The 26,879-nt window shown below is 41.9% G+C and overlaps 1 protein-coding gene across 4 annotated transcripts; it reads left to right on the top strand.

Annotated features, from left to right (window-relative positions):
- The first annotated feature begins 377 nt into the window (after window positions 1-377).
- dohh (deoxyhypusine hydroxylase/monooxygenase) lies at window positions 378-19,301 on the top strand. Of its 4 annotated transcripts, none has more exons than XM_060930923.1 (6): window positions 378-473; window positions 689-773; window positions 10,670-10,948; window positions 15,404-15,480; window positions 15,606-15,861; window positions 18,738-19,301. In XM_060930923.1, the coding sequence occupies exons 3-6, from the start codon at window positions 10,675-10,677 to the stop codon at window positions 19,052-19,054; spliced, it is 924 nt and encodes a 307-aa protein (XP_060786906.1). In that variant the 5' UTR covers window positions 378-473; window positions 689-773; window positions 10,670-10,674; the 3' UTR covers window positions 19,055-19,301. The 4 variants fall into 4 exon arrangements, with proteins under 4 accessions (XP_060786906.1, XP_060786908.1, XP_060786907.1 ...); XM_060930924.1 differs by having other exon boundaries at window positions 381-473; window positions 693-773; XM_060930926.1 differs by having other exon boundaries at window positions 426-446; window positions 693-773.
- The last annotated feature ends 7,578 nt before the right edge of the window (window positions 19,302-26,879 follow it).

Below are 26,879 nucleotides of genomic sequence, written 5' to 3'. Positions count from 1 at the left end.
CCTTTCTGTGCGGAGTTTGCATGTTCTCCCCGTGTCCGCGTGGGTTTCCTCCGGGTGCTCCGGTTTCCCCCACAGTCCAAAGACATGCAGGTTAGGTTAACTGGTGACTCTAAATTGACCGTAGGTGTGAATGTGAGTGTGAATGGTTGTCTGTGTCTATGTGTCAGCCCTGTGATGACCTGGCGACTTGTCCAGGGTGTACCCCGCCTTTCGCCCATAGTCAGCTGGGATAGGCTCCAGCTTGCCTGCGACCCTGTAGAACAGGATAAAGCAGCTAGAGATAATGAGATGAGATGAGAGAACTTGACTATAGTAGAATTTCCCATTCCTCCAGGTCGCTAGGTGGCGATACGAAGTCAAATCGCGTTTGACCCTTTTCTATGAAGTAACGAATAAAAACTCTTCCTTCCTGAAATGACAGCATGGGGAAATGGATGTTGACGCACGTTAGTGGATAATTTATGTTATTCTCAGTGAGTATTTTATTAATATGTTAATAACAAGATTAACAGTAGCTGATGAAAATCTTGTGTTTTTTAAAAACATGATCATTAGCTGGAAACGATGGTAAATTCTGGCTTTAGGTTTATAAAGAAAGGGCTGTTGGAGTAAAATATCTCACAGTGATGCTGATGTGAGCTACATGATTAAGTTTAAAAGTGTAACCAGTGTTCATGTTTTCTCAAAGCCAGGTCTGCAGGAGCTGTGTATCTCTCTCTTTCAACTGACCTCCATCTTTAAAGTGTAAACACCTCCTTATTCCTCAACCTCCAGTAAGTTTAAAGTGCAGATCCTGGACCAATTTAGTGTTTTTTTTTTTTATATGAAAGTACAACCCCGATTCCAAAAAAGTTGGGACAAAGTACAAATTGTAAATAAAAACGGAATGCAATGATGTGGAAGTTTCAAAATTCCATATTTTATTCAGAATAGAACATAGATGGCATATCAAATGTTTAAACTGAGAAAATGTATCATTTAAAGAGAAAAATTAGGTGATTTTAAATTTCATGACAACACATCTCAAAAAAGTTGGGACAAGGCCATGTTTCCCACTGTGAGACATCCCCTTTTCTCTTTACAACAGTCTGTAAACGTCTGGGGACTGAGGAGACAAGTTGCTCAAGTTTAGGGATAGGAATGTTAACCCATTCTTGTCTAATGGAGGATTCTAGTTGCTCAACTGTCTTAGGTCTTTTTTGTCGTATCTTCCGTTTTATGATGCGCCAAATGTTTTCTATGGGTGAAAGATCTGGACTGCAGGCTGGCCAGTTCAGTACCCGGACCCTTCTTCTATGCAGCCATGATGCTGTAATTGATGCAGTATGTGGTTTGGCATTGTCATGTTGGAAAATGCAAGGTCTTCCCTGAAAGAGACGTCGTCTGGATGGGAGCATATGTTGCTCTAGAACCTGGATATACCTTTCAGCATTGATGGTGTCTTTCCAGATGTGTAAGCTGCCCATGCCACACGCACTAATGCAACCCCATACCATCAGAGATGCAGGCTTCTGAACTGAGCGCTGATAACAACTTGGGTCGTCCTTCTCCTCTTTAGTCCGAATGACACGGCGTCCCTGATTTCCATAAAGAACTTCAAATTTTGATTCGTCTGACCACAGAACAGGGCGGCACGGTGGTGTAGTGTTTAGCGCTGTCGCCTCACAGCAAGAAGGTCCTGGGTTTGAGCCCCGGGGCCGGCGAGGGCCTTTCTGTGTGGAGTTTGCATGTTCTCCCCGTGTCCGCGTGGGTTTCCTCCGGGTGTTCCGGTTTCCCCCACAGTCCAAAGACATGCAGGTTAGGTTAACTGGTGACTCTAAACTGAGCGTAGGTGTGAATGTGAGTGTGAATAGTTGTCTGTGTCTATGTGTCAGCCCTGTGATGACCTGGCGACTTGTCCAGGGTGTACCCCGCCTTTCACCCGTAGTCAGCTGGGATAGGCTCCAGCTTGCCTGCGACCCTGTAGAACAGGATAAAGCGGCTAGAAATAATGAGATGAGATGAGACCACAGAACAGTTTTCCACTTTGCCACAGTCCATTTTAAATGAGCCTTGGCCCAGAGAAGACGTCTGCGCTTCTGGATCATGTTTAGATACGGCTTCTTCTTTGAACTATAGAGTTTTAGCTGGCAACGGCGGATGGCACGGTGAATTGTGTTCACAGATAATGTTCTCTGGAAATATTCCTGAGCCCATTTTGTGATTTCCAATACAGAAGCATGCCTGTATGTGATGCAGTGCCGTCTAAGGGCCCGAAGATCATGGGCACCCGGTATGGTTTTCAGGCCTTGACCCTTACACACAGAGATTCTTCCAGATTCTCTGAATCTTTTGATGATATTATGCACTGTAGATGATGATATGTTCAAACTCTTTGCAATTTTACACTGTCAAACTCTAAGCATGCACCGATACTGATACTGGCATCGGCATCGGCCCCGATACTCCACTAATATACTCATACTAGGTACTTGTCAAACAGTTGCCGATACCAGTGCCGATCCCATGCGCCGATACCAATGTTCCCCGCAGCGCTTTTTGTTCCATTCGAGAGAGGAAAAAAAAACTGAAGCATTGTTGAGCTCAGGCTTGAGCATAATATGATAGGCTATACCATGCGCCGATAGTGTTCCGTGAAGCGCCTTTTGCCAGCGTCCGTTCGAGGAAAAAAAGCCTCTCCCAGGAAAAAAATTGTAAATCTCAAGCATTGAGCGTAGGCTAATTTCGTCAGAAGACACAAAAAATTGTTCGACAACAACTCATTTTTCCATGACGAATATGTGTTTGCGTAGTCATGAAACAGTGCCGTCACAACATCTGTCCCCAACACTGTCATTTTAAACATCTCTCCACACTCCACTCCCTTTCGCTGCCATACGCAGATAGGCCTACGCTAAGATCCCCAACGTTGTCCTTTTTTAATGTTGGCTATTCGCCTAGGTAAGGGTTTTGTAGGACAGGCTACTCACTAACAAACAAATGAAAATCGGATTTTTGTATAGGTGAATCCAACCGGCAGAGTTTTTAAGTACGAGTCCAACCGGGAGAGTTTAAGAGTGAAGAGTGAGAGAGAGAGCTTTAAGAAATGGCTGATTGAGTTTTCCAACTTGTTTTAGTTGAGGGCAACGCTAAGACCAAGGAAACTGACGTCCCACCTACAGGTATGGAGCTCCACGAGCACGGGACGCGATGTTGCGAATGGACAGCAACAGCGTCTGCCTAACAAGTTCTGCGACTGAACAAGAGCGTGCTCGAGGCATTCAACTCTCCTGCAGCACGCAGCAGGATGTGCGCACATGCACATGAGAGGAGGGAGGGGGGGCATATTTTAGTCTGCATTACTGGCGATGGAAATTAAATAATACATCGTCGCCGGCCGCCACTGTTATCTTGTGCGCTCTCTGTGATGTTGCGATGGTCACTGCTCCTCCCTTTCACGCCCTTGTCTTGTTGCTAAATGTAATTGGAGTAGTTTAAGCGCACCACCAGAACAACCCTTAAGTCAACCAAGACCGCAATGTTGCGGAAGGCCGATGATAGATAACTCACTGCTCTCTCCTCCCTTCATCAACAATCGGTCTTACATGTTGCAAGAGTGCAAGTCTTTCTTGACTTCGAAAGTTGGACATTGTAATCTAATCCAAATAAATAGCAGCCTTTTTCAGAAATTGCAGCAGCTAAATATTTAATTCTTTGTGTAGGCTATTTGCAATGAGTGTAGTTTTCTGGGAGTGAATGTTGCGCGACAATCGAGAGAGGTTGCACAGGGAAGCGCAGATAGCCTTGTAGTCCACGTTACACTGCCAGCAGACAGCGCCTCTTCATTTCACGGTAGCGCTTCTTTTGCAACATTGTTATGTAGGCCTGGTAGGCCTAGCGTAGCAGCGCTTAGGTTTTGCAACATTATTGTAACAATGTTGCAAAAGATGAGCGCTACCGTGAAGAGGCGCTGTCTGGCTGTGTGACGTGGACTCAAGGCTACTCTGCGCTTCTGGAGCAGCGGAGATTGTCAATGTGAACCCGTGTGCATGATCACTCCAGTTAGAAAACAACATTCACGGGAAATAGATAAAGTAGGCCTATTAAATATTCAAATGCTGCAATTTTTGAAAAATTATATTTTAATAACATCAGCAGTATCGGTATCGGTAGTACTCGGTATCGGCAAGTACTGAAATGATAGTACTCATACTCGTATCGGTTTTCACAAATGTGGTATCGGTGCATCTCTATCAAACTCCTTTCTGATATTGCTCCACTATTTGTCGGTGCAGAATTAGGGGGATTGGTGATCCTCTTCCCATCTTTACTTCCGAGAGCCGCTGCCACTCCAAGATGCTCTTTTTATACCCAGTCATGTTAATGACCTATTGCCAATTGACCTAATGAGTTGCAATTTGGTCCTCCAGCTGTTCCTTTTTTGTACCTTTAACTTTTCCAGCCTCTTATTGCCCCTGTCCCAACTTTTTTGAGATGTGTTGCTGTCATGAAATTTCAAATGAGCCAATATTTGGCATGAAATTTCAAAATGTCTCACTTTCGACATTTGATATGTTGTCTATGTTCTATTGTGAATACAATATCGGTTTTTGAGATTTGTAAATTATTGCATTCCGTTTTTTATTTACAATTTGTACTTTGTCCCAACTCTTTTGGAATCGGGGTTGCATGTCCTTTTACACACTCATCCAGAAGGGTCATTTTGCACAAGGCTATCTGTCTACAGCAGAAAAAAAAAAAATAACAAAACGCGTCTGGAAAAATCCCAAGGGAGTCTGGAGCCAGATTCGTGACGTCACGTCCGGATCCGCCAGCAGGTTGAGAGATCCTGTATGGATTCAGTGCACAGTCTGTGTACACCAAGTTTAGCAGCTAGCCATTTTGCTCATCTATCTATTGTTACATAAATCATATTTTTTTCTAATTACTATTATGCATTTATATATTTCTTCATTTAGAAGAGTACTGGCTACTGTAGGAGAGATTTCATAAGCTGCACACATATATAGAGCTGGGCGATAAATTGATTTTATCGATTAATTCGAATTTACAGTTAAGGACGATGTGTTTTTATGAAAATCGGTTTTCTCTCAGTTTTAGCCTCCGCCTCCGACGCTCCCCTCTGCGCATGTGCAGAACGGATCGGGCAGCAGGGACGGATCGGGCACTGGTACTATTGCCCTCCTCCCGCGCGTTTGCCATAGACACACACAAACAACATGGCAGCGATTGGGGGAAAGCCGCAACTCGTGCCCAAGAAAGGAGTAACTTCCTCCGTGATCTGGAATTGGTTCGGTTTTGCGGCGTCGGACGCAGACCAAACAAGTCCTCGTTGTAAGGCGTGTTTGAAAACGGTTACTTCCAAAGGAAGCAGCACGACGAATTTATTCCAACACCTTAAACAGAAGCATGCAGCGGAATGAACGCAGCCGCAGCACTAGCGCACCATCCAAAGTAAAGTAAGCGACCGTCCCGGACACATTTGTGATCTGTGTGCCTTATGATAAGAACGCGGCACGGTGGAAGGCAATCACAGATGCTATCACGATGTTTATTCCAAAAGACATGGTGCCCATACATACGGTGGAAGTCGGGATTTTTTTTTTTCCCTATTTTGTCAGTTTTATCGAAAAGGACACAATTTTCTCATCTCATCATCTGTAGCCGCTTTATCCTGTTCTACAGGGTCGCAGGCAAGCTGGAGCCTATCCCAGCTGACTACGGGTGAAAGGCGGGGTACACCCTGGACAAGTCGCCAGGTCATCACAGGGTGCACACAATTTTATTTATATATATATTTTTTTGAGGGGGCATTTATTATAAATTTTTTTTAAGTTTGAGGGTGCATTGTGTCAGTGCCAGTTTGAGACCCCGTCCACACGTAGCCGGGTATCTGCTAAATCGAAGATATTTTTCTACGTTTTGGCCTGTCATCCACATGAAAACACATTAAAAACGAATATTTAAAAAAACTCCGGGCAAAGTGAAGATTTTTGAAAACTCCGTGTATGCCTTTTCGTGTAGACAGAGATAACCGGAGTTTTGCGTTTTAGAACGTCACAATCTGCGCCAAAAAAATGACAACAAATCTGCCCTGACGTCAAACGTGCGACCTTTGTTTACTGCAGAAGCCAGATTAAGCATGGACTTAAGCTAGCCGCACACCACGGCGATCCACGCGGTACCGAACCGACCCATTTCAGAGCCGACTCCCGACTGTTGACGAGTGCAGTCGCGATTGAAGCGACACGTGACAATAGCTTTGTGATTGGCTATTGGATATAGTTACTGTTAAATCCAACACTTGAAGATGCTACAGGCTGAATTACAAATGACACAACATGGAATATGTAGCGCACTATCTAGGCTGCATGAGCTATTATTTCCAACCTTAAATAGTGCACTTATATAGGGGAGTTAAAGCGATTTGGAATTCAGCCACACAACTTGAGCAGAGTGGCTTTCCAGCCCACTGTGTCTATGGATAAAGCTTCAGTCTATGGAATTACAGTATATACCTGCATTAGGTGCTACCAACACGTATTTCTCATGCTAGAAATTGTGTTTAATGATGTCACGTGTTATATGCGAAAGATATGATTGGCTATTGCTAGCGACTCTTGCCGATCAGTCTGGCTCCCGATTAGTTTTTCGAATCGGCTGTGAGATGAGTCGGTACCATCGAAAACTAGTCTTTACGCCTGATTCGCGACTTCAGTTGGCTCGGTACGCTGAAAATCGGCGTAGTGTGCGGCTAGCTAAAGAGTAATGGATCGGAGTAGTGCCTTGAAAGCGTTAATTATTGTGCAGGTGCTGTTTACATGTTTAATTTTAGAAGCCCAACTACTGCTCCAAGAGCACAGGCGATGTGATTAGGGGGTAGGATTTGGGGAAATAATACCATCTACAGGTTTGGAATGCTTATGAATGTGATTGAAAACGCAGATGTTCGGTTATGTGTGGAAGGGATTTTTTTCGAAGACGAGGTGGTGTGGATAAAACATTTTTATAAACGGAGGGGGGGGAAAATGTTCGGTTTTAAAAATACCCGGCTACGTGTGTACATGGCATGAGACTAAGCGATGTTGGAGAAAGCTTTCTAAAAGTTACTGTATGTTCTCACCGTTTACAATAGCACGGTCTGCCATCTCATCTACAAGCTTGTTTTTTGGCTTCTTTTTGGTTTCTGGTTGCAATTTAACCCCAAATGGGAAATTTAAGTGAAAACAAAATAAAGGTAAAACTTGTTTTGAACCATTTCTTTGTCATCTGTAATTTGATTTTTATTACGGGGAAAGAAATCGATTAAAATCGGATTTTTTGTGAAAAAAAATCAAAGATTTTTTTTTTTTTAGGCCATATCGCCCAGCTGTAGTTGTGTATATACATTTAATGTGTTTGACAGGTCCCAAGATCTCAAGCCCTGACACGCATTAGCCTGGGCCCGCCCATCCTAAGCGTGACGCAACACGAGGGCCTGTTGCGAGCTTAGTCTGGCCAGGCAGGCTATCTACAGCTCTTCCAAGCTCCCGAAAAATCGGGAGCCAATCAACTTTGAGCATCTCCAACGGCCCTGGGTAGAGGCGTGTTCAAGGCACTGACGTAGTAGAACTGCGACCGGAAGCCATAGATTGTTTACAGAATCTATGCCGGAAGCGCTTCATTCACTAGAAACATTACGAACATGGAGCAAGTTCTCATTGAAAACGGAGCAAAGAGCAGCCCTGGAGGTATTTATTGAAAGGAAGGACGTTTTCGCCTTGCTCCCGACCGGCTTCGGTAAGAGTTTAATCTACCAGTTAGCCCCGTCGCGTCACATACGTCAGAGGAAAGAGTGATGTGATTGGTTTAAGCTTCGTCACAGCCTTTTCTGGCTTCGACCAGTAGCAAACTGAGGCATTTCAGGGAGGCGGGTCAACCACGCACTTTGGGAAACGGTTGGGCTTAATATCTTTGCCAGACCAAATGCTCGCAGAGCTTTGAAGTCGGGCGGCACGGTGGTGTAGTGGTTAGCGCTGTCGCCTCACAGCAAGAAGGTCCTGGGTTCGAGCCCCGTGGCCGGCGAGGGCCTTTCTGTGCGGAGTTTGCATGTTCTCCCCGTGTCCGCGTGGGTTTCCTCCGGGTGCTCCGGTTTCCCCCACAGTCCAAAGACATGCAGGTTAGGTTAACTGGTGACTCTAAATTGAGCGTAGGTGTGAATGTGAGTGTGAATGGTTGTCTGTGTCTATGTGTCAGCCCTGTGATGACCTGGCGACTTGTCCAGGGTGTACCCCGCCTTTCGCCCGTAGTCAGCTGGGATAGGCTCCAGCTTGCCTGCGACCCTGTAGAAGGATAAAGCGGCTACAGATAATGAGATGAGATGAGCTTTGAAGTCGCATTAGCCAGACTAGGCACGCATATCCCTTGATACATGTGAAGTAAGTGTATTATCACCCAGCGCTTTCGTGTTGTTTACTTTTGTGTCGATAAATAACATTATCCGTGTACCACACAAACACAGGAACACCTAATTTAGAGTATAGTCTCTCTTATTTCTCACCCTGGCAACAGTCGACTTGTGAATCGCTGATTTTCTTGGTCTTTTTCTCGGCTCTGCTTGGTCCTCGGCTTGAGGGCCTCAGTGGATGCGGAACTTCGCCTTCTGTCAGGAGAGACGAACACAGCTGGCTCCTTTAAAAAAAAAAAAAGTTTTTATTTTATTTGTATTGCGCTTTTAACAATAAAACATTGTCGCAAAGCAGCTTTACAGAATTTGAACGACTTAAAGCATGAGCTAATTTTATCCCTAATCTATCCCCAATGAGCAAGCCTGCGGCGACGGTGGCAAGGAAAAACTCCCTCAGACGACATGAGGAAGAAACCTCGAGAGGAACCAGACTCAAAAGGGAACCCATCCTCATTTGGGCAACAACAGACAACATGACTATAACATTAACAGTTTTAACATGAAGTCAATTTCATTGATGATGTAACTCTTCATTGATGGAATCTTGAGTGCAAAACTGTTCATGACAACTGCAGTCCTAAAGTTAGCAAGTCAACTGTAGTTCTCAGCCATAAAAGCATTACTGTAAGAGTCCAGAGCGTCCTCCAAGTGTGACTTTCAACTGTCCACATGGGGCCGTCCTCAACAGGAGCGATGCGATGAGACTCCAGCCAGACACAGGGCACCAGGATGGATCAGGCAGGTCCGAGGAGCTTGATTCATCCACCTTTTGGTGACGCTGACACAAATGGAGACGGTGTTGCTTTGGGCGTTCTAACAGATGGAACTGCGTCTTTTTTCAGATCAAGTTGCTTCTTGAAGCCCATTTCCCACTGCAAATAGTTCTCAAAGTCGTCGGGCTTTATGAAGCGAGCCCCGCATATGATGCTGTGGTCTGTTGCATGTTGCCAGTTTTTCTGGGTGCCTCGCACAAAGCGCTCCCGTTTCTCTCTCATTGTCCGGTCTTTTGGGAAACGATGAGTACTAATCCCATCAAGATTGGTGTTGCTACACCCTCCTACGATACATCTGTTAACCATTTTAACAATTACGTGATAACGTTGAAGAAATTTGCAGAAAACCACCAGGTCGTTTTCTCATAAACAAACCAGCGCTGGCTTAGGATTCAGAAGGAGGCGTCCCGCACGTGACGTCACGAAAATCAATGTTTCCCGGGAAATCCAAATGGCAAGTTTTTTCAGAGGCGGACCAATTCGCCTCAAATGGCTTGATTTCAACTGAATTTTTCTGGTATTGCGCAAGAGGGAAAAAATGGCACAAAATGCAAAATGTGACCGATATTTGACCAAAGTTTAATATAAAATGAGAATCACATCGATCTTGCTCCTAAATATACCCAAGATGTGCCCTTTAAAGATATAAACAAGTCAATAAATAAATAAATAAATCCCAATTTACATATTTACAACATCTTGATTTATTAAAGGGGTGGTGCAGCAATCCCAGAATCCAGTTCGTTGTTTTTGTAAGCACGTGACTGCTACCTGTTCACTCGCTTCGAAACCCATCCTGAACTTTTTCTTCATCAACATGCCGTACGTAGAATCTTTGAACAAAATATACCAGATTTATTCTTTCCTTCAGAGCCGCCTGTGAGACGACCGAGGCCGGTTCGAGTCCATTACAAACAAATAACCAGACGGAAACAGAACGGATCAGTAGAAGGAATCTAAAATATCGGACACTGACAAAATATCTTCACTTTCACAACACAGTTTAAGATAGATGATCTAGGAGTTTTGGAATATTGTTGGTATTGAAAACGGCAGCTTGCTACTTGCGGACAAGATTCTGGGAAATCTGAGCCGGCTCCTTTAAGAACAGTAAAAAATAAGTGTTGTTGCAGTACCGTTTGTGTGTCTATATATCGGATTTACAAATCCGGTTAACAAAATTTCAATTTGCACTTCCGGTATCGAATTTGTAAATTTGATGTGCATGCTGCATTTGATCTACAAAATTACGCTCGAAATACAATATTGATAATCCATAATTGTACTAAAATACATAATTATGTTGTTTGTGATATTCTGAAAGACTTCTATTATGATCCCAGGAGCGATAATTAACGCTAGCCGTACTGTAGATCTCGTTGTCTGTAGTTTTTGGCGTATACACAAAAACGGTGCTATATTGTTAGTTATCTTTCATGTGATGTTTAAGGTGTCATGGCGAGCAATCAGGACGTAGTGGCAGTCGGACGCATCCTCGTGGATACCCAGCAGGAGCTTCCCGCTCGTTTTCGGGCTCTGTTCACGCTTCGGAATCTGGGCGGAGCCGAGGCGGTGAGCTGGATCAGCGAGGGTTTTTCAGACGAGTCGGCGCTTCTGAAGCACGAGCTGGCCTACTGCCTGGGGCAAATGCAGGACGAGAGCGCCATTCCGGTCCTGGAGACGGTGCTGAAAGACACCGAGCAGGAACCGATGGTCAGGCACGAAGCAGGTGAGCTGTGTGTTCTTAAAGCAGAGTAGAGAGTCGTCACACCACACACTGAAGAAATGAACGTATCTGTTATTTAATAAGGATGTGCTCATGATCTGATGTCAGGTGTAAAAGGGGAAACGCTAAAACGTGGAATGTGAAAGGACTATCCCCTATTCACACCAAGCGATTTTGAACGTGCTTAATGTATGAAAAGAGCGCTATATTAAATGTGGTATATAAATAAATAAAACAGATAAAAATGTTTTCAGAATCATTTCTCAAACTGAAAGAACGAACGGGGGGGAACCCCAACAGCAGCATGCTGGGCGTGCTCACTATGTATCTGACCAGTCACTTTTACATCATTTCGACTTTTTTTTTTGTCTGTATTGATAACGTGAACATAAAACACGCTTCCTTGCACACTTTAGCATCACGTACATACGATATAAAGCAGTCAAACATGAGCATATATAAAACATCCAGTGTTTCCCCTACCATTATTGCTGGGTTTCAGTCACGTGACTTTTCTTAGCGGAAAGTTTTACCGGAAGTGAAATAGCTGGTGGTCTAAACAGCTGCCATAGTGCAAACAACTAGCGATAAGTTATCAGAGTACGCTCGTAATCTAGAAGCCACTGCTGGCTTTAGATATATTCAGAAGATCGCTACAGTGGGTACGGAAAGTATTCAGACCCCTTTAAATTTTTCACTCTTTGTTTCATTGCAGCCATTTGCTAAAATCAAAAAAGTTCGTTTTATTTCTCATTAATGTACACTCAGCACCCCATCTTGACAGAAAAAAACAGAAATGTAGAAATTTTTTGCAAATTTATTAAAAAAGAAAAACTGAAATATCACTTGGTCATAAGTATTCTACGGAAGATCGATAGTTCCACTAAGAAATACATATATTTTTTAATTTCTGAGAAAAAAACTCAGAATTTGAGATTAAAGTCAGAAATTTCGAGAAAAAAGTCAAAAATTGAGAAACAATCTCAACTTTTGAGAAAAAGTCAAAAATTTCAAGAAAAGTCAATTTGAGGAAAAGTCGCAATTTGAGAAAAAAAGTTGAAATTTTTGTGGAAAAAAAGTCAAATTTTGAGGAAAAAAGTCAAAATTTTCAAGAAAAAAGTCAATTTGTCAAAAGTTTTGAGAAAATAAACTTAATTTTCAAGAAAAAAGTCACACATTTAGGCTACCAGGAAGTACCAGGTCATTCAGAGCTGACGGAGACTTAGTCTGCTACTACTGTGTTTAGTGCTGCTGAAATGGACGACTTAGTGCTGATGACACGAACATGACTCTATGCAATTTCTTAAATAAACTATACAACATGGCAAACATGTTAGATTTCTGTTATAATTACGTGAAAAGAAGCTGTTGTTACGCGAATATCCAACTTTTAATTGCACAGCGCAAGAAAACTGGGTCCGTGGCTCACGGCCATGTTGTGACATCAGCGGAAGAACACGCTGCAGTTCACTGGCTGTTCTACTCTGGTTCGACTCAATGGAAATGGCGCATGAAAACGCCGGTGAACTCTCTAGTGCTAGCTCTTCCTCTGAACAAAAGAACAACCAAATACTGGTACTTTAAGCAGTGATCATGGTGGCATGATTTTATCTGATTTTAAATAAATGAGATTGATAATAATGTGAATGTTCACAACTAGTACATACAAACTCTGCAGCTTCTGATTCAGCAGCTGCGTCATACTCCGCAAAAACATCAGCAAGAACCTACAATATAAATGGAAATGCAATACACTAAGCTCAAATGACTTTTGGAAAATATAATTTCTAAATTTTTTCTGCATATTCTTGAAGTCGGTCATCGGGGTACTTGCTACCGTTCCCTAACAATGCATGGCAAAGGGTAAAGTGTAGTGTTGCTACGAGTACTTGCTAAAGCCTCCGGTGGAAGATCCTCGATGTGCTGATAAGACATACAGTTCTATATAACGCACAAGTGTCACGATAATCACAAAACAGATGCAAATTGTTAAAATACCTAATTTTTAAGCAATCATGTATTGATCTCTTCCGAATAGAATCTATGATAGCCTACCCTCTTTACCCTTTGCCTCTCGTTGCTAGGCGGCAGTTACATGAAAGCCGCAAGCTTTCACAAGCAAATACATGACTGATATCACGCCGACTTATGATTACATTTATGATTATCATGAATGTGTACTCTATGATGTGTACTCTAGGAGTGCTCTGGAGCGAGTCACTTCCAAGATGGCCGCGCAGACCGCATGGTTACTATTTTTAGCATCATGTCGGAGCACTCTATAGCTCTACGTACCTTTATCTTATGTCGTTTCTCAACACATGTTCTGACAGGAGGACTGTCTTTGGAGGAGTCGGCTTGTCCCAGGCGACTGCTGGATCCGGCATAGCTACTAGTAGACCCCCTCCGGAATACTGTAGGCACTGCTGATGGCAGCAACACACGTTTGTGCTGAACTGAACACCCAAGAGATTCTTTTAAGCTGGGAAGGGTGTCAAAACAATTCAAATCGAAGTGTTCAGAGCACAGGATGGATGTTGGTGAGGGCTCCCACTTGTCACGAGTGCGCCTGACTTGCTTCACCCACTTCGCATGCAGCTCGGGATCTCTGGGAAACTTGAATAAAAACTTACCCCATCCTTGTGGGTTTTGGAGCAAAAGCCGGCAACACAACACGAAGGCATAATAACTAATATATATATATATAAAGTGTGTGTGTATATATATATATATATATATATATATATATATATATATATATATATATATATATATATATATAAAATGTGTATGTATGTATGTGTGTGTGTGTGTGTGTATATGTATAATATAATAATGCCTAATAAAAATACTAATAATGATAAACTGAACACCTGCCGCATCAACAACAAACTGGTAAGTTGGGAGGAAGGTTCTTTCGCTGACGTCATATAGCCCCTCCTCCTCCTTCGTCTCCTGGGTGCTGCAGCCCCGTCAAATTTGCCCAAATAGCCACGTTTTTTATCATAACTTGTAAAATAGGCGCCTTCGTGAATTAATATATGGATCATCGGGAATTACTTTTTATGTTATAAAACATCGCCAAAGATGTCAAAAACGTGTCATCAGCACTTTAATCAAATGTTATTTCGGGATTGGGTTTAATAACAAAGAGATCCTTGCAGTCTTGGGACAGAATCACAATATTGTGATTTCTATTCGGCCTAGAAGTATTTGAATCTACGTGAATCACATCACCAACCGACTTCCTGTACCCCGGTTGTCACAACTCTGAATTCCATGGCTCTGGTCTCAGCCATTCATGTCTACCGGCCGCGAGTGAGTGTCACTTCCGTATGGAAGCCCGCCTTCTACAGATTTCTGACTTTTTTTCTTGAAAATTTCAACTTTTTTTTCTTGAAAATTGACTTTTTCTCAAATTTTGACTTTTTTTCTCGAAACTTTTGACTTTTTTCCTCAAATTTTGACTTTAATCTCAAATTTTGAGTTTTTTTCTCAGAAGTTTCCAAATAAAATATAAAACCCTGGCCCTATTGCTGTGACACTCCTATTTAACTCACATGCTGCCCATTTCTTCCAGGGTGGCCGCGGGTCCTTAAAAAGTCTTTAAATTAAATTTTCCTAAAATAAGGCCATTAAAAAGTCTTAAATTGTTAAAAAAGAGAAGCTATAAAACTGACCTTCCTTTGAGCAGATTGAGTTTCTGGAGCATCACATTTGTGGGGTCGATTAAATGCTCAAAATGGCCAGAAAAATGTCTCGACTATATTTTCTATTCATTTTACAACTTATGGTGGTAAATAGAAGTGTGACTTTTCATGGAAAACACAAAATTGTCTGGGTGACCCCAAACTTTTGAACGGTAGTGTATGCATCATCTTGTTTCAATACGTTTTACTTCCTAATACTTGCGGGGTGTCCTAACCAGGTGTTAGTCTGTTTTACAAACCGCTCGCTCAGCAGCCAGTTCGGAAAAGTCGCATGAGGTCCTGCGCGGGTCAGAGGTCGTGACCGCGGAGCCGTAGCAAACATGGCGGATCACCCAGATTGAACAAAGACTCCTAAATCGAGACAAAAAAATAAAACGATGATTTTAAGGACGTATCTGACATTGTTGGGGCGCCAGAAAAGAGAGGGAGGGGGGAAAAAACCCATGGCAGACGAGCAGTTTCCGTGCCCAGGTGTAAATATTAGCACGCGACGTTTTTCCAGGTCATTCTCCTTCACAGGCATGAGGCAGCGGGTGAGGCAGCGTGCAAGTCAAGTGCCTCGGGGTTATTCTAGCTCCACAGGGTACTATTCATCTTTTTAATACATCGACCTGTGCTACTTTAAAATGGCATCAGTGGTGGCTATGGGAGGAAGATGATGATGATGATGATGATGATGGCAAGGTCTGCAGTCAAGGAAGCACTTCTGGAAGATGTGAGTTGTTTATAACTTTGTTCATGTTTGTAGGTGAAGCTTTAGGAGCCATCGGGAATCCAAAAGTGTTGGATTTACTCAAACAGTACTCAAAGGACCCAGTCGTTGAGGTACCATCATGTTTTATGTTAACAAAACAACACCCCTCTTCTGTTAGACTTCCACTGAGCTCTCTCTCTCTCTCTCTCTCTCTCTCTCTCTCTCTCTCTCTCTCTGCGTGTTGTTTAACGTGCAGGTGGCAGAGACGTGTCAGCTGGCCGTCAGGAGGCTGGAGTGGCTGATGAGTCGTGGTGACGCTGCTGAGAAAGCCGAGAGTACAGACAGTAACCCTTACTGCTCAGTGGACCCCGCTCCTCCGGCGCAGAGGAAGAACGTTCCTGAGCTCCGGACGCAGCTGCTGGATGAGAACCTGCCCCTGTTTGAGCGCTACAGAGCCATGTTTGCTCTCAGGAACCTCGGCAGTGAGGAGGCCGTGCTCGCTCTGGGAGATGGTGAGGGAGCGACGCTTTGGTCCTCAGCAGGAAACCTTAAAAAAAAAACCCACACAAATACACACTGTAGGGAGCTGAAAATTGTCTTCCAGCCATCTAGCTCTTGTATGTGAAGTTTGAAATTGTGAAAAAAGTGCAACCTCAATTCCAAGAAAAGTTGGGACGCTGTGTAAACTGTAAATAAAAGCAGAATGCGATAATTTGCAAAATCATAGAACCCCTATACGGTATTTCAGTGAAAATCATACAAAGACAACATGTCAAATGTTGAAACTGATAATTTTTTTTTTTTTTTTTAGAAGTAGCTGCTTATTTTGAATTTGATGTCAAACACGTTTCAGAAAAGTTGGAACAGGGGCATGTTTACCACTGTGTCGCATCACCTCTACTTTTAACAACACTCTTCAAACGTTTGCGAACTGAGGAGACCAATTGCTGTAGTTTTGAAAGAGAAATGTTGTCCCATTCTTGCCTGATATACAGTTTCAGTTACTCAACAGTTCGGGGTCTCCTTTGTCGTATTTTACGCTTCATAATGCGCCAAATGTTTTAAATGGGAGACAGGTCTGGGTTGCAGGCAGGCCAGTTTAGCACCCTGACTCTTTTACTATAGAGCCATGGTCTGAGACACCACTTATCAGGCACCTACAATGCACAGTACCTTGGCATACTTCTCAGAAAACTGAATACACATCCACACCAAGACTCCGCTGACTTCAATGACTCACATGATGGCAGAGAGCTAACGACCTTCAAGGCTGTCAGCACAGTTCACACCCGGCCTCCAGTGACCCGAACATCTACAGGATGACTGAGGCCAAGTTTACATTAGACCGTATCTGTCTCGTTTTCTTCGCAGATGCACTGTCCGTTTACATTAAAACGCCGGGAAACGGGAATCCGCCAGCGTCCACGTATTCAATCCAGATCGTGTCTGGTCCGGTGCACAGGATGCCTGCGGAGCCGAGCATATCCGTGTATTGGCGTTGCTATGTGCACGCGAATCGTGTATTGGCGTTGCTGTGTGCACACTAATCGTTTTAAAAACGTTAATCTGATGAACCGCTGATACGGTCTAATGTAAACTTGGCCTGAGAGGGTCAATGACCCATGTGACCTCAGTGACTCTCCTTAGAGTTGCTTTTGGTCCACTACAGGATAAATACCTGGAACTCCCTACTAGTCAGACAGAACTGAAGAAGCCTTTCGGATGAGAGGTGAAACGTCTTTAAGGATTTCAAGCAAGTCCAGTTGCCTTCTTTAACACCTACGGTACGAGCGATGCAGTTTTAATATGTGCAGGATGTCATGTGACTGACCTGTTGCCAACTAACCAATATATATATATATATTTTTTTTTGGTCATCACCCAGATGAGGATGGGTTCCCTTTTGAGTCGGGTTCCTCTCGAGGTTTCTTCATGTCGCCTGAGGCTTGCTCATTGGAGATAGGGATAAAATTACATAACTCATGTTAGTCATTAAAATTCTGTAAAGCTGCTTTGCGACGTCTATTATTAAACGCACTATAAAAATAAACTTGACTTTTCAGTCTTTTGTTGCCCCGTCCCAACTTTTCTGAAACGTCTTGCTGACAACAAATTCAAAATGAGCATATATTTAAAAATAAATAAAAATCTCTCAGATTCAACAGTTGATATGTTGTCTTTGTACTATTTTCAATGAAATATAGGGTTTCTGTGATTTTGCAAATTATCGCATTCTGTTTTTATTTGTTTTACAGTGTCCCACTTTTTTTTTTTTTTGGGAACTGGGGTTGTACAGGGTGGGTTTTTTGTTTTTTTGTTTTTTATTTAAATTGATATTATTTGAGGTGTAAATATCCCAGAAACTATATAGTTTAGGCAAATGAAATTGAACAAGCTAATATAAGATTTATTCCTCAAAATCTGAAATGAGAAATTCAAAGGTTTGTGGATTCCATGAACGATTTCACAAATTTTCAGTATTCGCGAACCTGCTCGCTCGACCGTCTCTTCCGATGCTGGTGGTCGTCCAGATCCTTTTGCCCTGCTGCACACACAGCCTTCCTCTTTGAACTTTTTGTCCCGTGTCCAAATCTGCACTGCAGTTGGTGCGTTTTTGGAGAATTCTCTCATAAATGCACGCTGCAGTCTTGTTCGATTGTGTTCGAGCGTCCTCTAACACACAAAACGCTTTTTCTTTTCCAGTGAATGGCATTTCTATACGTAAAAAGATAAAAACATTAAACATAAAATTTTGACCTGTTTCCACACATGCTGTTAAAATTTAAGGTCAATTGAACAAGAATTGACAAAGTTATTAGATTGTGAAATGATATCAAATTTTTTGAAACGCCCTGTATGAACGACACGTAAAAATAAAATTTTGTCTCCAGTTTCAGTGCTTTGGAAAAGTGTCGTAAGTTTCCTGATGCTTTGCTTTTGAAAGTGTTGGTAAACTTTGGTAACATGCTAGAAGTTATGAGTGTGAACAGGAACTCGTTTCATAAAATTAAATTTAACAAGAAATGGATAAAATGCACGTTGGCCGCTGTGTGGGTTTTTTTTTTTTTTTTGGAGCTAATGAGAAATAAAGCATTTCGTAAACACAGTATTTTTGGAAAAATAATCAACTTCAGGGTGGTAACAGTAACACCGCTTGACATCAGCCTACGCTGTCGTCGATTTGTTTTCTTGTAACGTCACGAACCCCAACCCAAGCGTTTTATTCCTTCCTTAAATCAATCGCTGTTGAAATGTTGAGACTTTATTGAAAATTTGACAGAATATAACCAAGATGAAATTATTTCAAGAATTTATTTGTAAATTTTCAGTAGATTAAAAGAAAGAAAGAAAGCTGTTGAAAAATAAATACCCCCCTTGTGATCTCCAGGCCTGCAGTGCAGCAGCGCTTTATTCCGTCACGAGATCGGCTACGTGTTGGGACAGATGCAGCACGAGGCGAGCATCCCTCACCTGCGCGCCGCTCTGGAGAACAAGGCCGAGAACGCCATGGTGAGGCACGAGTGCGCCGAGGCGCTGGGATCCATCGGGCAGGACGCGTGTCTGTCCATCCTGCAGAGATACCGCGAGGACAGCGACCGCGTGGTGAAGGAGAGCTGCGAGGTGGCGCTGGACATGCTGGAGTATGAGAACAGCGCGCAGTTCCAGTACGCAGATGGACTGCTCCAAGTAAACGCTGCTCAGTGATGCTGAACTGTTTAGGACTACTACTACTACTTTTATTATTATTATTATTATTCACTGTCATACCACATAGCGTTCTCATAAAGACAGGATCAGCTTTTTCAGACAAAATAACCATCAAATAAATGTTTTTAAATCTGTATTTGTGCATTTTCTGGGTGAGACATGACATTGTTGTGAAGTTAACAAAACAAACAAAAGGTTTTCCACCAGATTTTTATGCAAATCATTAAACTGGAAGTTTCAACAACACGATCTTTATTCCCCTTATTAGTGCTATTTACAGTGGTGCTTGAAAGTTTGTTGAACCCTTTAGAATTTTCTATATATTTCTGCATAAATATGACCTAAAACATCATCAAATTTTCACACAAGTCCTAAAAGTAGAACAAATTAAACCAGTTAAACAAATGAGACAAAAATATTATACTTGGTCATTTATTTATTGAGGAAAATGATCCAATATTACATATCTGTGAGTGGTAAAAGCATGTGAACCTTTGCTTTCAGTATCTGGTGTGACCCCCTTGTGCAGCAATAACTGCAACTAAACGTTTGCAGTAACTGTTGATCAGTCCTGCACACCGGCTTGGAGGAATTTTAGCCCGTTCCTCCGTACAGAACAGCTTCAACTCTGGGATGTTGGTGGGTTTCCTCACATGAACTGCTCGCTTCAGGTCCTTCCACAACATTTCCATTGGATTAAGGTCAGGACTTTGACTTGGCCATTCCAAAACATTAACTTTATTCTTCTTTAACCATTCTTTGATAGAACGACTTGTGTGCTTAGGGTCGTTGTTTTGCTGCATGACCCACCTTCTCTTGAGATTCAGTTCATGGACAGATGTCCTGACATTTTCCTTTAGAATTCATTGTTCCATCAATGATGGCAAGCCGTCCTGGCCCAGATGCAGCAAAACAGGCCCAAACCATGATACTACCACCACCATGTTTCACAGATGGGATAAGGTTCTTATGTTGGAATGTATTGTTTTCCTTTCTCCAAACAGAACGCTTCTCATTTAAACCAAAAAGTTCTATTTTGGTCTTATCTGTCCACAAAACATTTTTCCAATAGCCTTCTGGCTTGTCCACGTGATCTTTAGCAAACTGTAGACGAGCAGCAATGTTCTTTTTGAACAGCAGTGGCTTTCTCCTTGCAACCCTGCCATGCACACCATTGTTGTTCAGTGTTCTCCTGATGGTGGACTCATGAACATTAGCCAATGTGAGAGAGGTCTTCGGTTGCTTAGAAGTTACCCTGGGGTCCTTTGTGACCTCGCCGACTATTGCACGCCTTGCTCTTGGAGTGATCTTTGTTGGTCGGCCACTCCTGGGGAGGGTAACAATGGTCTTGAATTTCCTCCATTTGTACACAATCTGTCTGACTGTGGATTGGTGGAGTCCAAACTCTTTAGAGATGGTTTTGTAACCTTTTCCAGCCTGATTAGCATCAACAATGCTTTTTCTGAGCTCCTCAGAAATCTCCTTTGTTTGTGCTATGATACACTTCTACAAACATGTGTTGTGAAGATCAGACTTTGATAGATCCCTGTTCTTTAAATAAAACAGGGTGCCCACTCACACCTGATTGTCATCCCATTGATTGAAAACACCTGACTCTAATTTCACCTTCAAATTAACTGCTAATCCTAGAGGTTCACATACTTTTGCCACTCACCTTGCTCGTAATGCAACAAAACAGGACAAACACCAAGGGGGATGAATACTTTTGCAAGACACTGTACATCCCAATTTCCAAGTCCAATTCCGAACTTTTCCATTTGCTTTGGAATCGGATCATATTTGTTCTTTTATTCTTCAGGTCTCTCCAAATACAAGGTTTGCTTTTCAGTGTGCCATGTTTTCTCTGCGCCAAAAAAACACGTCAATATGACAATATCCTGTTTATTTCACAGATGCGACTGCATTTCTGTGCAGCACAGAATAAATCTCGTCTGTATAAATGCGATTGATTGGATGATAAACAAATAACGATGTTGCGTATGGTTGTGCTGACTCGCTAAAGCTGGCGATCTCAAAGGTGCTTATGGTCCTGATGATCAGGGATTTTTGTTCTCGAGCAGGAGGATAAAGCAGGGTAATATCGCCAGCTAATCCTGCACAGCGAGTGGTCCGTCTCATCCGTTAAGATTTTTACGTCCATGTCTTAGCTGGGTAGCTAGTTAAAAACAACAAAACAATCCAATATTGCGTTATTTAATTAAACATAAAAAAAAAGTTCCTATGGTGAAGCATTATTCTCCAGTCCACTTAACGTTGAAGGTACCCTGGAAAACTGATATTTCTTTTTACCGTCAGATAAGAAAGGATTTTTTTTTCAGTACTCAGCATGTCCTGGGATGAACCTCTTAAAATCATAAGCATTAGAAAGGAATTAAGTTCGTCAAGAAGCTGCAGAGGAACTGAACTCATCACAGAGACACTGGAGGTGAAGCTCGGACTCGGACTCAAACTCGGACCGAAGGAACCATGCTGCACCCAATTATGATCGGTATAATAATCATCAACACTTCCATTACTGTGGCTTACTGGGCCTACATTTTGACGCAAGCGTTCTGCACCAAGACTGAAGACGAGGATGATCCAGAATAAAAGAGCAGTCCGAGTGAGGACAGGAGATTAGAGATTTTTTTAGGTCATATATGTGTTTTTTTTTTTTTTTTTTTTCATTTTTAATTATTATTATTTGGATATATTCAGATGTTAAGGTTAGGTTCATCTTTGTCAATGATTCAGCTTCAGGTAATTCATCCACAATATTCTGATCCAAAACCATCTGCTTTATAGCAGGAAACACCCACACATGTATAATATTGTCTGAGCTCTATTCCCCTCGCTTGCTCTCGGTATTACGGCTTATTTTGGCAGAGACAAAGATTAAACTGCACAGTGACTCTTCCTTACAGACAGTGTTTGTTTCTCTCTTTCTCTCTCTCTCTCTCTCATGACATTCCACGTGTTGACCAAAGATGATCTCCAGATCAACCGTTTAGTCTTTAATAACGTGATGGAGGCGATGGAAAAGGATTGAAGTCAAAGAAATACAAAGGAACATCAAAAAAAAAAAAGAGGTAACTTTGGCTTCTGGCCTTAATTTCTATCTTAAAATCAAACTCACTGGATGTGAAGAGAGATCTAGAATCAAGGAAATGTCATGTGATATGTAACAGTTATTCTACTCATTCGAGTGGCTAGCGTAGCACCTCGTCAGCTATAAGCCGTGTACGATAAGATTGAGTGGAATAACTGTTTTATTCTATCCACATTCACTGGATTTTGAGAAACAGAGACTTATTTATTTATTTTGCAAATTCGATCAATAAAAACTTTATACCAAACGTCCGACAAAATAATTTCCGCTTAGTATGTAAACAAACTGGGCGGCACGGTGGTGTAGTGGTTAGCGCTGTCGCCTCACAGCAAGAAGATCCGGGTTCGAGCCCCGTGGCTGGCGAGGGCCTTTCTGTGTGGAGTTTGCATGTTCTCCCCGTGTCCGCGTGGGTTTCCTCCGGGTGCTCCGGTTTCCCCCACAGTCCAAAGACATGCAGGTTAGGTTAACTGGTGACTCTAAATTGAGCGTAGGTGTGAATGTGAGTGTGAATGGTTGTCTGTGTCTATGTGTCAGCCCTGTGATGACCTGGCGACTTGTCCAGGGTGTACCCCGCCTTTCGCCCGTAGTCAGCTGGGATGGGCTCCAGCTTGCCTGCGACCCTGTAGAAGGATAAAGCGGCTAGAGATGATGAGATGAGATGTAAACAAACTGGTGGAATGACAGGAGCAATTTGTGAAAAATGCTATAATAATAATAATTCTTGAAAAATTAAAAAAGGATACGTTCTTACCGTCAAATACTTTTATTCCATATTTTGTTAGGGGTATTTTTTGTATTTTTTTAGTTTTGCTTTCAGGTAGTTTTTATTTCGTCCTCTGTTGGTTCAGCAACACGCTCCACTAGGGCTGCGTACCGGTACTGTGCACCAGTACTGTACCGTGAAAATCGATTGGGTACAGGTCCAAAATACCGGATCATGAAGTACCGGTACTGTACCGATATAAATTTACACCAAGTATCTGCTTATTTTGTGACTGAAGATGCGTAAATCCTACCACAAAGACGAAAATTTAGCACTGGAAAAGACGTAAAATGCCGCGCTGAAACTTGAAATCAGAGCCATCTTTGATTTGAGATCCTCTTGCCACAGTCTCACGAGACATTGCGAGAGCTTGGCTGATCCAGCGTTCTGATTGGTCAAAAAGACTCAAAAGCAGGTCAGCCATTTTTCCTTTGCTGGCATTGGCGGCCTTTGTTGCTTTGTGTAATTTTGCCGCGTAAGTTAAAGGACGCGGACTGCGTGGAGTCTGTAGTACTCTAGTGTAGTCACTTCTCGCTGTGAGACAACTTATGACTTTTTGTCCCAAGTTAACTACAGTGTGACTGAGAAGTGAGGTAGGAAACCTAGTTATGTTTGGTTTTCTTTGAATAAAGATACTGACAAGTTGTCAACAGTTTATTAATGTTTCTGTCATTATTGAAGAAGTTCAGAAGAATTTGTCAAATTGTTCAGGTACAGGTCCGGACCTGTACCTAAACCGCTGTACCGGTACCTGTACCTGATGTTATGTTTAGGTACGCAGCCCTACACTCCACCATTTTTTTCTTCTTCTTGTTCTTTAGGGTTTTTTTTGGTGGTTGGCAAACCAACTTAAAGGTGCATTACTGCCACCGACTGGGCTGGAGTGTGGAACAGGAGATATTGGGGGGGGGAACCCTATATACTTTTATTTAGCTATTTCTGTTTCTTTTAAATACTTAATAACAAAGTGATGTATCTGACTTGATATGCTCCGCCATTTTGTTTTTCTCTACTCATGGTATATGAGCTGATATCCTAGTAGTAGAGTAGCCAATCAGAGTGTGCGATTGCTCATATCCAGTGAATGTGGATAGAATAATTCTCATTATGTGAAAATTAAATCTATTTCTTGACATCTTTACTAATTTCAAGCTTGAAAATGTATTGGAGGATAATTTTGCTTCTTTCTAGAAATAGCTATGTAAAAGTTTGAAATACTCCAGGACTCGACATTAACGGTAGTCCGACTGTCCGGGACAACTAAATATTTGGTCCAGGGGAGTCAAATCCATCCGCATCTGCCTGCCCGACGGGACGAGTTGAATATTTGTTGAAAATCGTCATTTTTATAGTAATTATTCAAGAGTTACATCAATAAAGTTCCAACAAAACCAGTTCAATCCCCTCAGTGATCCGGCCGTGTTATTGTTTATGAAATTCTGGGGAAACTGAGTACAGCAGGTGAGTGTGTGTGTGTAAAAATAACCATGGCGTAATATCTAATTATAGATTATTAAACTTCATGGAAATCGGAGAAATGGCGATCAAACACCTCAATAAAATAAATATCTGTGATGAAGCTTCATTTTCTTTCATTGCGACGTTTATTGTATTTTTCTTTTGTATGGCTCACATTAACCATCACAAATGTGGTAAACTATTTCTGGGGAATTTTCCGACAGTGCCGAACTCACTTACTGTTTGTTTTTGTTCACAACGTGATTCTGTCATGTCCAACTTGTTTTCTTTAAATTAATTTATACTTAAGGTTTTACTGGATTAATCACGATGCAACTTTATTTCCTTCAGAAGTTTGAATTTGCGTGAGTTTAACTCTTAAAACCGCAGATTAGGTCATGGGTTAGAACAACACACACACCATAATGGGGCTCTGGATCGTTTTTGTTTATTGTTACAGTTAAAGTTTGAGTTTTATTGAAAAATTACAAAGCATTAAAGCGTAATGATGAACTATACCTGCTTTTTAATTAACTTTTTAAACCACTTTCCTTTCATTGAACTAATAAATGCATAGCAATAAAAAGGTTCTGGTCAGGACGAGTGAAAAATCTTCCTGCTTGTCCGACTGGACGAGTGGATTAAAGAGTTAATGTCGAGTCCCTGTAAGCAAAAATATAAACAGGCAAATTAGACCAATGTGTCAATATTCATGATGTTTGTTTGCTACGATTTTTTTTTTTTTTTTTTGCAGTGTGTAGAATCATTTATATAATTATGGCTAGCCAGGGCTGTTTTACTCTTAGTACCCATTTACTATTCAACATCATGACCATGTTAAAGCTTTGATTGATCAGAAGAGTTTTTGGTGTCCAGAATCATTTCACTCATCTTGTCTTTCACCACTGAAGTCTCTCATTGATTACACACTTCCATCCTTGCTGTCGTAATCTCTACATTTTATCACAATCTCACTCATCGGTGCTCAGTGTGAGGGATTAATTTCTAGATCCAATAAGATAATTACCAGCCGCGCTGTGTGCGCGCGCTATGAGGATGGGGAGAATGTATTAGTTCAGTGTAACAGCTCAAAGCGATAAAGTCAGCAGGTGATAAATCTGTGAAGGAAGAACAGGAAGTGTTAACACGCACACAATAGTATGTTTCTTCAGGTTCATCCAGTAAACCAAAGAAAAGAATAAGTACCTGAACATCTAGTGGAGCAAGCTGTGTTTCAATATGACTTAAAAATAGGAATACTTTAAAGCTAGACGGCCTTTCAGATTTTTCAAGTGTAGATCATAAAAAGAATTTTCCCCGCCACCCAATTATTTGTGTTTAGTGGACCGAAAGCTACTGAATTCGAATCACAGACTTCCAATTTTATTAGCTTATTTTTTTAAATAGAACAATTAATGAATTTATCTCCACGTGTTCCTAAATTCTCCGGCATTTTTTCCTGCTTCACCATGACCCAATACAAGATACTACATCATGCATGACGTGGTGGGCTTTCCCTGTTCACGCAAGGCATTGTGGGATAAAAATTTGAAACAGGAGAGAAAAATGGAGGACATGAGTGTGCGAATGAAACGTGAAAGACTGACTACAGTAATGGAATGAAAGCGAGAAGAAAAGACGTTATGTTCTAAACGAAGGAAAGGGAACGCAGGACCAAACTAATAAATATCGGCGCTCAGCGAGCACCTCGGTGTGATCAGCTGTTCGTTTAGCGACAGAATGATGGAACTGTCAGTGCACGCTCAAAGGGAAACCTGCACACACACACACACACACACACACGGACTTCCTCTGTCTGCTTGACTGCGCGAAGCGAGCGATTTCATGCACATTATTTGCTTTAATCCCGTCAAATTAAATAACTCCCCAGCCACAGAACAGAATGACCTGATATTTTGTGAGATATTACAGAAATAAACATATATCACAACTAGAAAAGCACTCGGAGAGCGCAGACCTCCGCCAAGAATCCTTTAAAAAAATCCGGGATCCAGAAGGTGATCCGGATCACCGCCAAAATTTAATGGATTGTTACTTGTGCCCAGTCACACCTCTGGAAAAAATTTCAGAACAATCCGTTCATTACTTTTTCCGTAATGTTACTAACAGACAAACCAACAAACAAACGCTACCAAAAACATAACCTCCTTGGCGGAGGTAATAACAAAAAGAAACTTGATAGAGACTGTGACTGAAGTCGCAGTAATTTGCACTAGCTCTTACAAACATCTGGTGACGTCTGGTCACCGTACACTATAGATCCGGAACGGTAAAAGATAAAGAATGATGCTTAGCGAGGAAAAGTTGCGCCCTGCCGCCCTGAACAAAATAAAAAAAAAAAAAAAACTGATTGAAAAAATCATGAAAATTGACCAGAGGTGGACAGTAACGAAGTACGTTTACTTGAGTATCTGTACTTCATTCATTCATTCATTCATTCATTCATTATCTCTAGCCGCTTTATCCTTCTA

The sequence above is a fragment of the Neoarius graeffei genome, chromosome 10, assembly GCF_027579695.1.
Source record: "Neoarius graeffei isolate fNeoGra1 chromosome 10, fNeoGra1.pri, whole genome shotgun sequence".
NCBI classification, from domain to species: Eukaryota; Metazoa; Chordata; class Actinopteri; order Siluriformes; family Ariidae; genus Neoarius; species Neoarius graeffei.
This window is presented reverse-complemented; position numbering and strand designations above follow the sequence as displayed.